The 11,152-nt window shown below is 35.0% G+C and overlaps 2 protein-coding genes across 6 annotated transcripts in view; both read left to right on the top strand.

Annotated features, from left to right (window-relative positions):
• Positions 1 to 502: 502 nt before the first annotated feature.
• On the top strand, positions 503 to 6,768 carry LOC306768941 (type I phosphatidylinositol 4,5-bisphosphate 4-phosphatase-B-like). 3 transcript variants are annotated; one of them, XM_079257423.1, is made up of 8 exons: positions 503 to 764; positions 2,503 to 2,684; positions 2,880 to 2,986; positions 3,176 to 3,287; positions 3,382 to 3,434; positions 3,556 to 3,646; positions 5,252 to 5,428; positions 5,958 to 6,768. In XM_079257423.1, the coding sequence occupies exons 1-7, from the start codon at positions 662 to 664 to the stop codon at positions 5,393 to 5,395; spliced, it is 792 nt and encodes a 263-aa protein (XP_079113549.1). In that variant the 5' UTR covers positions 503 to 661; the 3' UTR covers positions 5,396 to 5,428; positions 5,958 to 6,768. The 3 variants fall into 3 exon arrangements, with proteins under 3 accessions (XP_079113549.1, XP_079113548.1, XP_079113550.1); XM_079257422.1 differs by having other exon boundaries at positions 5,252 to 6,768; XM_079257424.1 differs by having other exon boundaries at positions 503 to 707; positions 5,252 to 6,768.
• Positions 6,769 to 9,808: 3,040 nt separating this feature from the next.
• Positions 9,809 to 11,152, top strand: part of LOC306768978 (uncharacterized protein) — a 41,499-nt gene continuing 40,155 nt past the window's right edge. For all 3 annotated transcript variants that reach the window (XM_079257476.1, XM_079257477.1, XM_079257478.1), the window contains exon 1: positions 9,809 to 10,321. In XM_079257476.1, the coding sequence (XP_079113602.1) occupies positions 10,188 to 10,321 (134 nt within the window). In that variant the 5' untranslated portion in view covers positions 9,809 to 10,187. The remainder of the gene's footprint in view (positions 10,322 to 11,152) is intronic.

The raw sequence follows: 11,152 nt of genomic DNA on the forward strand, positions 1-11,152 counted from the left end.
TAATTTGTATTTTCTTTTATGCTTTTTTGTAATGCTTTTAATGTACTTCGAATTGTCTTGTACATGAAAGGTGTTATACAAATAAACTTGCCTTGCCTATTATTATTATTATATTATTATTATTATTACTATTATTATTATTATTATTATTATTATTATTATTATTATTATTATTATTATTATTATTATTATTATTATTAATAATAATATTTTTTTATTATTGTTGTTGTTGTAATTAATAATAATAATAATAATAATAATAATAATAATAATAATAATAATAATAAATTTAATGGTTTTAATTTAATTTAATTTAATTTAAAACGAGAAACTAACTTCGCGTTTTGTGAACTATAATCTAAACCTAGAAAACGTCACCTTAAAGGGCCACTAAAACTGATTGTTCATTGGTCAAGCCGCCTGTCAATCACGTGATCACACATCACAGTCATGTGATACGTGTTTACGTTGGAATCGCTTCCGCATTCAGTGAACTATTTCGCCGTGTCATGTGGATGCCAGAAACCCAAACTTACAGGGTCAGGGGTTAAACTCCCCAAACCTACTCCTCCACATATCCACACCGGGGGCCTGAGGACTCCCCGCAGGCCCAGAAACTCTTCTTCCGGGCGTTTTTAAGGGCTCGGGTGCGATAGCAGCGATGGCGGACGGGGAACGGTCACCGCTGCTGTCCGAGCAGCACGACGGTACAAACGGCTTCTCTCCGGGGGGAAACTCGCGTGGATATCCGTCAAAACCACAGAGTATGTCGGCTATTGTCCTAACTTCTCATTCAGGGTGATACATACTTAATAACAGGTTTCTAAACTGCTATTATATATGTTGTTATTTTGAAAATGCGAAGATGTAAACAAGCGTTAGCTGCATTTGCAACATGCTAGCGGCCAGAAAGTCGACTGCAGTAAATAAACAGCAGGTAAACATTTTATTTATGTTTCTAAACCGAAGCTACTCAACGTGTTAAAGCTGCAATCGTACACTGACAGCAAATAAACACGAATGAATGGTAGAAGATGGACTACAAAATGTGATAAATTTCATTTTTAAGTACAGCAATACGTGAGATTTGCGTGATAGTTATGCTTGACAAAGCTGACATACTTTTAATGTTTGTTTTATTTTTCACAGAGCAATCCTAAAAGACTGAATGCTGATTCATGTTTTCAGAAATATGCGATTTGGTAGCTTTTTTTTTTTTTTTTTTTTTTTTTTTTTGTCAGTAAGTGCTTAAGGAGCATCCAGTTCTTTGCAACAAACTTTATGGTATTAATTCTTTGTATTATAACATAGGTGATATTAGGGGGTGGGAAGGGAGTAAACAAAAAAACAAACAAACTAAAAGCCTGTAGCACTTCATGGAAGGACCTGTGTCCAACTGGACAGTCCACTAGCACCTTCCTACCATGTCCTCTACTGTTTGATTTCGTGCTTTTGTTGTTCTCACTCATATGTAAGTCGCTTTGGACAAAAGCATCTGCTATATTAGAATAGAATAGAATAAAAAGTGCAGAAGACCGAAAATAGAGACCACTTTGGGCTTATATAAATACATAATAAATTCATTTTAACATCTGACTAGATCTTCCTGGACAGTCAAAATAACACCTAAATAGCTTTTTAAAAATTCTTCGAAGAAGAAAGCGTACAATCTTTGTGTGCATAAGCCTTTCTCTTTCTCTCGGAAACTATTTTCCGTTTGGATTTTTATGCTGCTTCTTTCTGGTTGTTAATCTTCAGCTTTTACTTCCTTTATAACACCTTATATGTTTTTGTTTTTGTTTTTTTGCTGCGGACTTTCAGTCCTGATTAGATTTGTGTTGTGATAGCAGAAGTTGTGTTTGGTTATCGGAGCCTGATTTCATTGTTGGGTTTGAGGTCATTACTGGAATAAATCAGACTTTTTGTTACTTTACTGACACTATAGAGTAGGGCTGTGACGATATGCTTTTGTCCTGATTTGATTCAATTCCGTTTTTTTGGGTGCCGATTCGATTTAAATTGCGATTCTCGCAATTCTTCAATATTGCAGATTTTTGTAGATTAAAAAACAAAGTAAATGAATAAAAAATTTTCATTTTTCTTGATTTCAATTAGGAAAAAACAACACAGTAGCCAGACCATCATTCTGCTGCTATAATGCCCAAGAAAATTAGTAAAAAGATCAATTAAAAACAGTATAAATGACAAAAATTTTAAAATGGATTAGTTTTGTTGATTTAAAAAAAAAAAAAAAAAAAAAAAGATTTTTTTTAACAAAAAGTCTATTTTAAAATTGTGAAGCAAGACAAATCCTGATTTTCGATTTTCAATTCGATTTTCCCACCTCTACTATACAGTGAGATGGATAACTAGCATGAAAAGAGGAATTGCTGTGATAACCATGACTTTGTCACTTTCGGTAAAAATATGTCAAAATTCTCCACTGGTCGCAAATTTGTGTTGAAAAGGTAATAATTTTCTTCTTCTTGTCTCTCCCTACAGGTTTAGCCCCGTTCCCAAGTTCTGTGGTACCTGGAGAACCTCCGCCTCCATACTCGCCGCAGGGCAGTCCAGACAGCAGCAGCGCTCCTGTCATCAGCTGCCGAGTCTGCCAGAGCACCATATCTGTAGAGGGCAAGACACACCAACATGTAGTGAAGTGCAGCATCTGCAATGAAGCTACTGTGAGTCAAGTATAGGTGGATTCAAATGTGTAAAGAGGGTTTTTATCACCTCACATCTTGAAGAAAAAAAGTCACCCTTACACAACTCTAACATGGCGTCACCATCATATAGCGGTAGTGGATGAGACCATTTTGGTTGTTTTTTAGCTTTTACTCTTACCACCTGTTTTTGTGTCTTTATCTTTCTTTTTCAAGCCAATTAAGAACGCTCCTGTTGGAAAGAAGTATGTTCGCTGTCCCTGCAACTGTCTGCTGATCTGTAAAGTTACGTCGCAGAGGATCGCCTGTCCGAGACCGTACTGGTAAGACAGGAAGAACAAGAGTGGGATCAGTCCCCCCTGCCATGTCAGCATTGATTTGTAATCAATACAAATGTTGAGATGGGATATAATTTAACTGTGTCACATTATCTGGATTCACACCGATGTGTGAGCACTGTTTTAACCAGCACTTTTTATTTCATTTTTATTTTTTGATGGTTCTTCTGGCAGCAAACGCGTCATTAACTTGGGACCAGTCCACATTGGAAGGGAGAGTCCAGAACCGCAGCATCAACCTGTTGGCATCAGGGTCATCTGCGGACACTGCGCCAATACATTCCTGGTAAATTACAAATAAACCCACTCATGATCCCTCTTACATCCAAAAATACAAAAGAAAAGCTTTTTATTTATTATGCCCGCTTTTTTTCTATCAGTGGACAGAATTTTCCGATCGGACTCTGGCTCGATGTCCACACTGCAGAAAAGTGTAAGTGTCTGCAGTTTTTTGGGTGTGTGCCATGTTGAAGAGAGTTAAGCATCTTTTTTTGGCCGTGTAACAAGTGATTATGTTTTGACTGTTAAAATATTTGTCTCGTTTTGATTATCAGCTCTTCGATTAGTTGGAGGTTCCCCAGGAGGAGGAGCTGCCTGTGCTTCCTGTTGTTTGTTGTGATGGCAGCCTCCACAGCGGGACTTCTGGTGTGTATCTGTGTGAGGAGAAGTTCAAGTAATGATAGATGAGCTCAAATGTTCTCCTCAGTGCTTTTTAAATGTGATCACATGTTTTTTTTATGTGTTTATCTTTGTAATTTTTAACTTTCATTGATAGTGGCCATGTAGCGGACACGTAGTACACCATGTCTCCTGTCAATACTGTCAATACCCAGGTGAAAAAATTTCAACGCTTTTTCCAAGTTGCAACTAAGAGTACTAGTGGTGTAGTGAGTAAGTCAGTGTGCTTCAATACAAAAGGTCGTGGGTTCAAACCCCATGTGGGGTGATTTGAAAAAATATTAGTTTTGCTCTTTTTTTTTTTTTTGTCTCAATTTCTTATACTTATTTAATTTCAATTTCATAAATGGGCATTCACAGTTGCTATCATTTCAATAATAGCTGTTTCTAGTTTATATATTATCATTTGTTTCTGACTTTATCTTTTCTTTTACTATATGTTAACGTGTGAGATTACTTTAACAAAGATCATTCTTTCTGGTGAAGCAGGATGCCTCAGGCTGAATGAGCTTGGCTCACTCAGACAGAGCATCCCATTGTTATCTTTGCACCTCGTGTTTTACCCATGTCTTACTTCTGGAGCTCTGTTGAACCAAACTAAATCGATGCTTCTTTGTTTTAACGACTGCAGGAGTGAAGGAAGTTCATTCTGCCTTTTACATGAAAAATGTATGATAAACTCGTGACATGCATCATGCCATTATCTGTCAAAAAAAAGCCTGAGCAGAGGAACAGCATGCGAAGAAGGCAGTCAGGAGTTTAATATATAGGAAAAGAAAATGATACGGCTTTATTTGATTGATTTACATAATACAGTATAATTATGACTATATATGTTTTAAATATTTTATAGGATACATTAAAATAAATCATGATAAATTCTAAATATCACTAATAAACAAAAAAAGTACCATTGCATGTGTCTGTAGAGGTAAAATATTGTGTTTTATAAAAAAAATGTTGCATTGTTTTTTATGAATTCATGCATGAAAGGGTTAACCAATATTTTGTCAGACATTGCTAAAACATGAGAATCTAGACAGCTAATTGGGAGCGGTGTTCAGCAATTCTGTTTACAAATCAGATGAGTGCATAGGAAAAACAACTTGTTTCTCAACCGTTCATCAGGAACATCAGGAACCATTAGAATGAACTTACAGACATAACAACAACAGGCTAAGGGTGCGTTTACATCAGGATAGAGTGCTCAGATTGGGGACTTGGTTCAGTTTCAGCTTTTAAAAAACATGTTTCCATCTCCATCAGAGGGAAGAAAATGTGGATTAGTATCAGATCCTAATGGTCTGGCTTGATCAGAACCTTTATGTAATTCCTCCACGTCTGGCCGTGAGATATTTCTCTCATCCAGAGCCACCTATCGCCCCACATGTGTGCATGTTTTACCCATTTTCTGAATTCCTTCCTGTGTTTGGTTCACTAAAACGGACCTGCATTTGCACACAATACCCCAGATGCAGCAGACTTTCTGAGCAAAACAAGCTTCATTAGCTGGAGTTTTGGCTTTAAAACCGTTCTGTGTGTGTGTGTGTGTGTTTGTGTTTGTGCATTCAGGTGTGCACATGGAAGCCCGCCCAGGACTCTAAAGGCATCTACGTGTCGTGGGTGCTGCTGATCCTGCTTGCTCTGTTCGCCTTGGCAAGAGCCATCTACTGGAGGTGTCTGAAAATCAGCGACCCCATATCAAACATCACATGAAGAGAGAGGGACTGAAAGGCCAGAAGAAGGCAGGTGAGAAGGTGAAGAGGAAGGCAGCAGGAAGGGCAAGGTGGAGGGATTTTAGGTGTATATAATAAATGAAACACATTTAAAAATGCCATATTTATGTCAAACTGGGTAACAATGATTAAAAGCTACCAGTTGTCCTTAAACATGATGGCGTTTAATGTTCTTTGTCTTCAATTAATGGCAAATTATTGATGATCACATAAAAAGATCAGATTTTCTTTTGCTAAATTAATGAAAGAGGGACTCTACTTTTGTTCCAATCAGACATTCTTCTTGGTTTAATGTGATTCGTGTGGCCAAATCAAATAAAAATAAAACGTAATGATGTTCTGCTAATGCTTCATGTTCCATGTGGAGTTAATACAGCGAGGAGGTTAGCTCAGACCAAAACAGACGAAGAGTCCTGAAAGGTGAAGATCAGGCAGAAGAAGTTTTATTCTTTATTAAGAAAAGTTAGTTTGATTTTTCCATCTCATAACAAATTCAATTCTTTTTTTTTTTCTTTTCTTTTTAAAAACTGGATCCCAAGAAGATTGATATGTGTGTGTGTGTGTGTGTGTGCAATAAATACAACCTTATATTTAGCAGTTTAGCTTTCGTAAAAGTCTAAACAAGAAAGCAAATGAAACTACTGTCAGAAATGCTGAATTTATTTTATTTCAAACGCGACTGAGGAGACTTTAAAAGAAGGCATTAAACTGGGAAAAGAAATATAAAAAAAGGCAGGTGTAATACTTCATGAAACCTTGCAGCACATTTGTATGAACCATACAAGGAAGCACATGTTTTATCAGAAGGCATTGTTTATTAAATATGAGTTGTTAAAGTTTACTGGCAGATTTACAAGATTGAACGATTTCTGCTGTAAATGTTTTATCCTCGCTGAAAGGACTTGTTTCAGTGTGAAGTGTGTTATTACAGTACTAATTCAATCAAACAATACATGTAAAATGTGCTTGTAGTACGTGTAAGTATAACAGGGAAGCTTGTGGATACTATAAATAAACAAACATGGGAAACTTTATGTATAAATGAATAAAAAGCATTTTATTTTTCTCTGTATGATGCAGCTTAGTTGGCTTTGAAATCATCTCACACAGGAGTTTTGAGGCATTTGATTTAACTGGGAATTGTTTTGGGGTTTTTTTTCAGCCAAGCTCAGTTTTGACAACCTAATCTACTTCTCTGTAGATATGTTTAGTGGATGTTGATGGACTGTACAGTCGTGTCGGAGCTTTTGCTTCCCCTTCGTGACTAATTAATGTAAGAACCTGCTGACTGTGAAATATGTTTCACTACATTTTACTGAAGTACTACTACTGTGTGTTTCTGTCACTGTCTCTCTGGTGGATGTAATCCTCTTTTGTATATTGTGAAACAAAGTTATACTTTTAACAAAGCTTTCTGACTCAGAAGTGCCTCTTTCATTCATTTGTTTGCTGTAAAAGATCCGGTTATTTTTCGAACAAAAATGTCGCAGAGTGATTCATAGTAACGATGGTATTCCAAAAGAAGTGACGCTTAGTAGTTTGTGTATATTTTTCTTTTTAAAGCCTATAAAGCCAAACATATTACATTTAATACACAATTTTTCTGATACATCATGAATCACTTTATGGTAAAAACTTTGCTCAAAGTCCTGTTGATTTCAATCTGATACTTGTCCTCTGTCCCTTTATGGATACCAGGAAGAAGAAAAATACACTATAATAATTTTGACTCATTATATGGTAATAAATGGTTAAGTTTTTGTTACATTTAGTTAAAGGACTGTTTAAAGACCTCATATTTTTAGAAAAAGTGCTTTTTCTTTTTACCATTTTTCCCTAAGTTGGGCTTTAAAGGGTTAAGAAGGGAACCTCATTTCCCCCAGAAAACATAAAAATCCTTGTCTCTTTAGATTGTTCAGCTTCAGTAGCCTGATCAGACACTTTCTCTAAATTTGCATAATTTCTACTGCAAAATCTTTTCCTTTGAGCATTTATTGAATCTAAAATAAAGTTACTTTAGGACATTTTGTGATAATTTTCCAGGAATTTCATTACTCTGTCACTACCCAAACATGACAGATCACATGCAAATATTTAAACATTAAGTTAGACTTTATGTTGACTCAACGGATTTCCATCAATGTATGGGAAATGGGAGTCAAATGAATAATTTCTAAATGGTTAATAAAAGTTTTTGTTGAACTAAATATCTTCTAACTCAATTATAGGGGTTCTTTCAAAAGTTTTTTCAACACAGTGTGGAGGCAGACACCTTCATGTTTATTGTTTAACTCAACTGTGAGCACTAAGACATCTAAAATGAACAAGAATTTGACTTTTTAAAAATTATTTTTCATAGCATCACACAAAAAGCACGTATTGTCAATGTTTTGTAGATACATATTGATGTGTTTTTTAATTGAATCTCGTATTGTAATGTTGAACAACACAGATACATCGATACATATCACAAGCAAAGTCAGATAAAATGTTTTGTAGAAAAAGACAACATGGCACACACAAAAAATAAGTAAAATATAATGAAATACAATGCAGTCCAGCTAATATGTCCAAAAAGGTCATGATGTTTGGCACAGAGAAGTCCCCCAGTGGTTTCCAGATTTCATGTGTGAGTTGGTGAACTTACCTCAAATAACCACAGGAGGGCGGTGTTGCAGAATAAATGAGAAAAACCCAAAGTTTCTCACTAACAATCTGAGTTTTAGCTTCACAAAAACTCTTACCTTGACAAGGATGTTCGCTTTCTTCCAGTCTGCAGTTTTCTTTTGTTATCCGTTCATATAAATGCTTGTGGACTGTTTTATATGATCTCTTTTCATCTAGGGAACAAGTGTAATCCTACCTGGTTAGATTATCTGGCATCTCGCGCACTTCAGCATTTCTATTTAAATGTTTCTTTTTCCGTGAAAGATGTTAGATAAATTTCCACATTTAAACTTAAAGGAAATGTCGTACTCACTTTCAGACCTGGATATATTTGTTTACATTATGTGAGTGATTTTTTCAGTACAGATTATTAATTTTTAATGTGGAACAAGATGGATCATGAGTTTGAGATTTAAAAAAGTGCTGTAGTTTAAATTTAACTCACAGATTGGTCTCATTGGATAAAATTAGTTCAAGTGTTTCCTTAAAAAATTATTAATTATTATTATTATTATTATTAATTAATTAATTAATTTAAAAAATTAATTAATAATACATACGTTTCCTTCTTTCCTTTTTCTTCCCCCAGTTCATTGCCATCAAAGTGCCTGTGCTTGTTTTATACATTCAGATGCTACAAACAGTGATCCTAATCATGAGCTCTTCCAACCCTTTATATTGTTTTTACTGCCGCTTTGGAAAACGTTGGTCGTGGTTTAATCTGTACCAACGAGGATGCTCAATAATTGTGCCACTTTTTTTTTTTTTTTTTTTTTTTGTTGCCTAAATCAAACCAGTAATTTGTGCTCCTGAGGCTTATGAAAGACATGCATGTGATGAGGACCCTTTCTTATTTGCAACTTTCAGCGTTTCACCAAATTTTCTTGGTTTTGGAAAAAATTCTCTATTCATGCACTACTGTTTTCTTCTATGATAGTCAAGTAAATTCAGTTTTCCAGTTACATTTCACTGCCTGCTAAAGGTTTAGGTATTAAAGAAGTGCTGTTCCTAAGGCTTGCTCCAGTTCAGAAGCAAGATGCACCCAAATTAAACATTACAAAAATTTAAACTCAAAAGAAACACATTGAGTCCAAATATTTTAATTTAGCTTAAAAACAAAACAATCTGAATCAGAATCTGAATAAATGATGAATGATGAATAAAAAAAATTTATGACTTGTCATTAATACAAATCAAGCTTGATTATCTATTTATGGATCTCTATGCAGATCATTGAAAGTATTTTTAAAAAATATTTTAGCTGCAGCTATTTCTGCCTGATAAACTTTCTGCTTTACTTAAATGTCTCTTTAGCCTTAAATGTTTTAAAATGTTTAAGTCTGCTCTTAGATCTACATCCCCAAAACAACCAAAAAAACAAAAAATATATAATTTTCTGCCTGGAAAAAAAAGATCCAAATTTTTACTTTGCAGCTCTGAAAGGTGTTTTTCTAATGGTTTCAAAGGCCAAGTGAGACATATAACACTCCTATTTTTAGTATGACTTATCTTAGTTCCCATCTTCCTGTTCTCCAAGACTGTCTCCTCTTCTTCTCCTGTCCGTTCCCATCTCTCTCTCTCTTTCTCCCTCTCTCTTGCCCTCCCTCTCTCCCCCCAGCTGCTGGCTCAGAGGGATGGGTGTATAACAGCACAGTGCTGTTGGTGCTATGCAGTCGTCCTCCTGATTTGTCTCTCGGCCTCTTGTGGCTCAAATCCCGCTGAGCTGGCTGGAACCCTTTGAAAGCCGGCATGCTGGACTTCTGGAAAACCCAGGATCAAGATCACCTGAATTTCTGGAATATCGGCTTACTGAAGAATATTGTTTTTGGAAATTTCAAGACGTATTAATTAGTTGGTTTTGAGGTGATTACTTCTTTTTTCCCCCACTACATTAGCTCTTGTTTTTTTGGAGCCTATGTGAAAATGTGTGGATTCACTTTTGGATTAATCCACCTAAACATGGAAACATGGAATAATTAGATCTATCCAATCTGAAAAGGTAGACATTCGCCACAAAAAAACCTAAAGTAATCGTGTGAAAGTTTCAGATAGACAGTAATAAAATTTGTGTAAGTTTGTACTTATATTTGCGGGTGTTTCTGGCCATGTTGGAGCAAAAGCAGGCGCTTGGTTCCCAACAGCAGAGCAAAATATCCAAGACTGAAAGAAGCAAAACCCGGAAAGTTGATGCAGGAAAGAATATCTCAGCAAACAGCAGCGCCAACAACCCTGGACATCGGTGAGAACTTCAGTGTTTTTGTCAGAGAGAAAAACAGCAATGCATGTGTCCAGCTTTGTTTTAACCAAAGATTTATATTCAAGCTGTAAGGGTTTGTGTGTGTAAGAAGTTTTAGAAATTATATGAATAATTTTAAAACATTTTTAGTCCCAAACAGAAGTTGCAATAGCAATAACAAATTAAAACATGAATAAATAGAGTATAATTCAGCAGAGATCAGTCATTTGTGATTCAGTGCCAGAGAAGAAACAAAAATTAGGTTCAAACCTGCAACCTTGCCATGGTGTAACAGCTGTAACATCCATCAACATCAGTTCAATTATGAAAGAGGATCAATCCAAAGTGAAAACATTAATTTAAAAAAAAAAAAAAAAAAAAAAAAAAAAGACAGACTAATCATTTTTAAGATGCGCTTAAAGGAAAGACCTTTAATATTTTATATTTGCTTTTTTTCTTACAGCCAAAACTCATTTATTGAGGAAAATACTGATATCAAAAGATAATTTCTGACTTTTCCATTATGGTTATTATAACAAAACTAAAGTGATTTTGTTTGAGCATACTTAAATATTAACTCTATTAAGTATTAATTATTACTGAAATAAATATATTCTTTATATCCTATTTACTTCATTAAAAACATTTTAAAGCTTAAGATGGAAAAAGTGGCACCATCTGTTAAAAACAGGATTGTTTTTATTTAAATGTCTGATTTTAGAAAATTAATATTGAAATCTTGATAATTCAAGAACATGAGAGCGAGCGCAGTCTTTCTCTTTAGCATCTTTGTTCCTTTATTTATTATGTGACCTTGTTGGCAAGGTGAAGGAC

This window comes from Telmatherina bonti, assembly GCF_933228915.1.
Source record: "Telmatherina bonti genome assembly, chromosome: 18".
NCBI lineage: Eukaryota > Metazoa > Chordata > Actinopteri > Atheriniformes > Telmatherinidae > Telmatherina > Telmatherina bonti.

Coding starts and splice junctions, on each gene's coding strand:
- LOC306768941 (XM_079257422.1), top strand. CDS start 662: ATGGCGGACGGGGAACGGTCACCGCTGCTGTCCGAGCAGCACGACGGT. Junction 3,288..3,381: donor ACTGCGCCAATACATTCCTG/GTAAATTACAAA, acceptor TTTTTCTATCAG/TGGACAGAATTTTCCGATCG. Junction 3,647..5,251: donor CCTCCACAGCGGGACTTCTG/GTGTGTATCTGT, acceptor TTGTGCATTCAG/GTGTGCACATGGAAGCCCGC.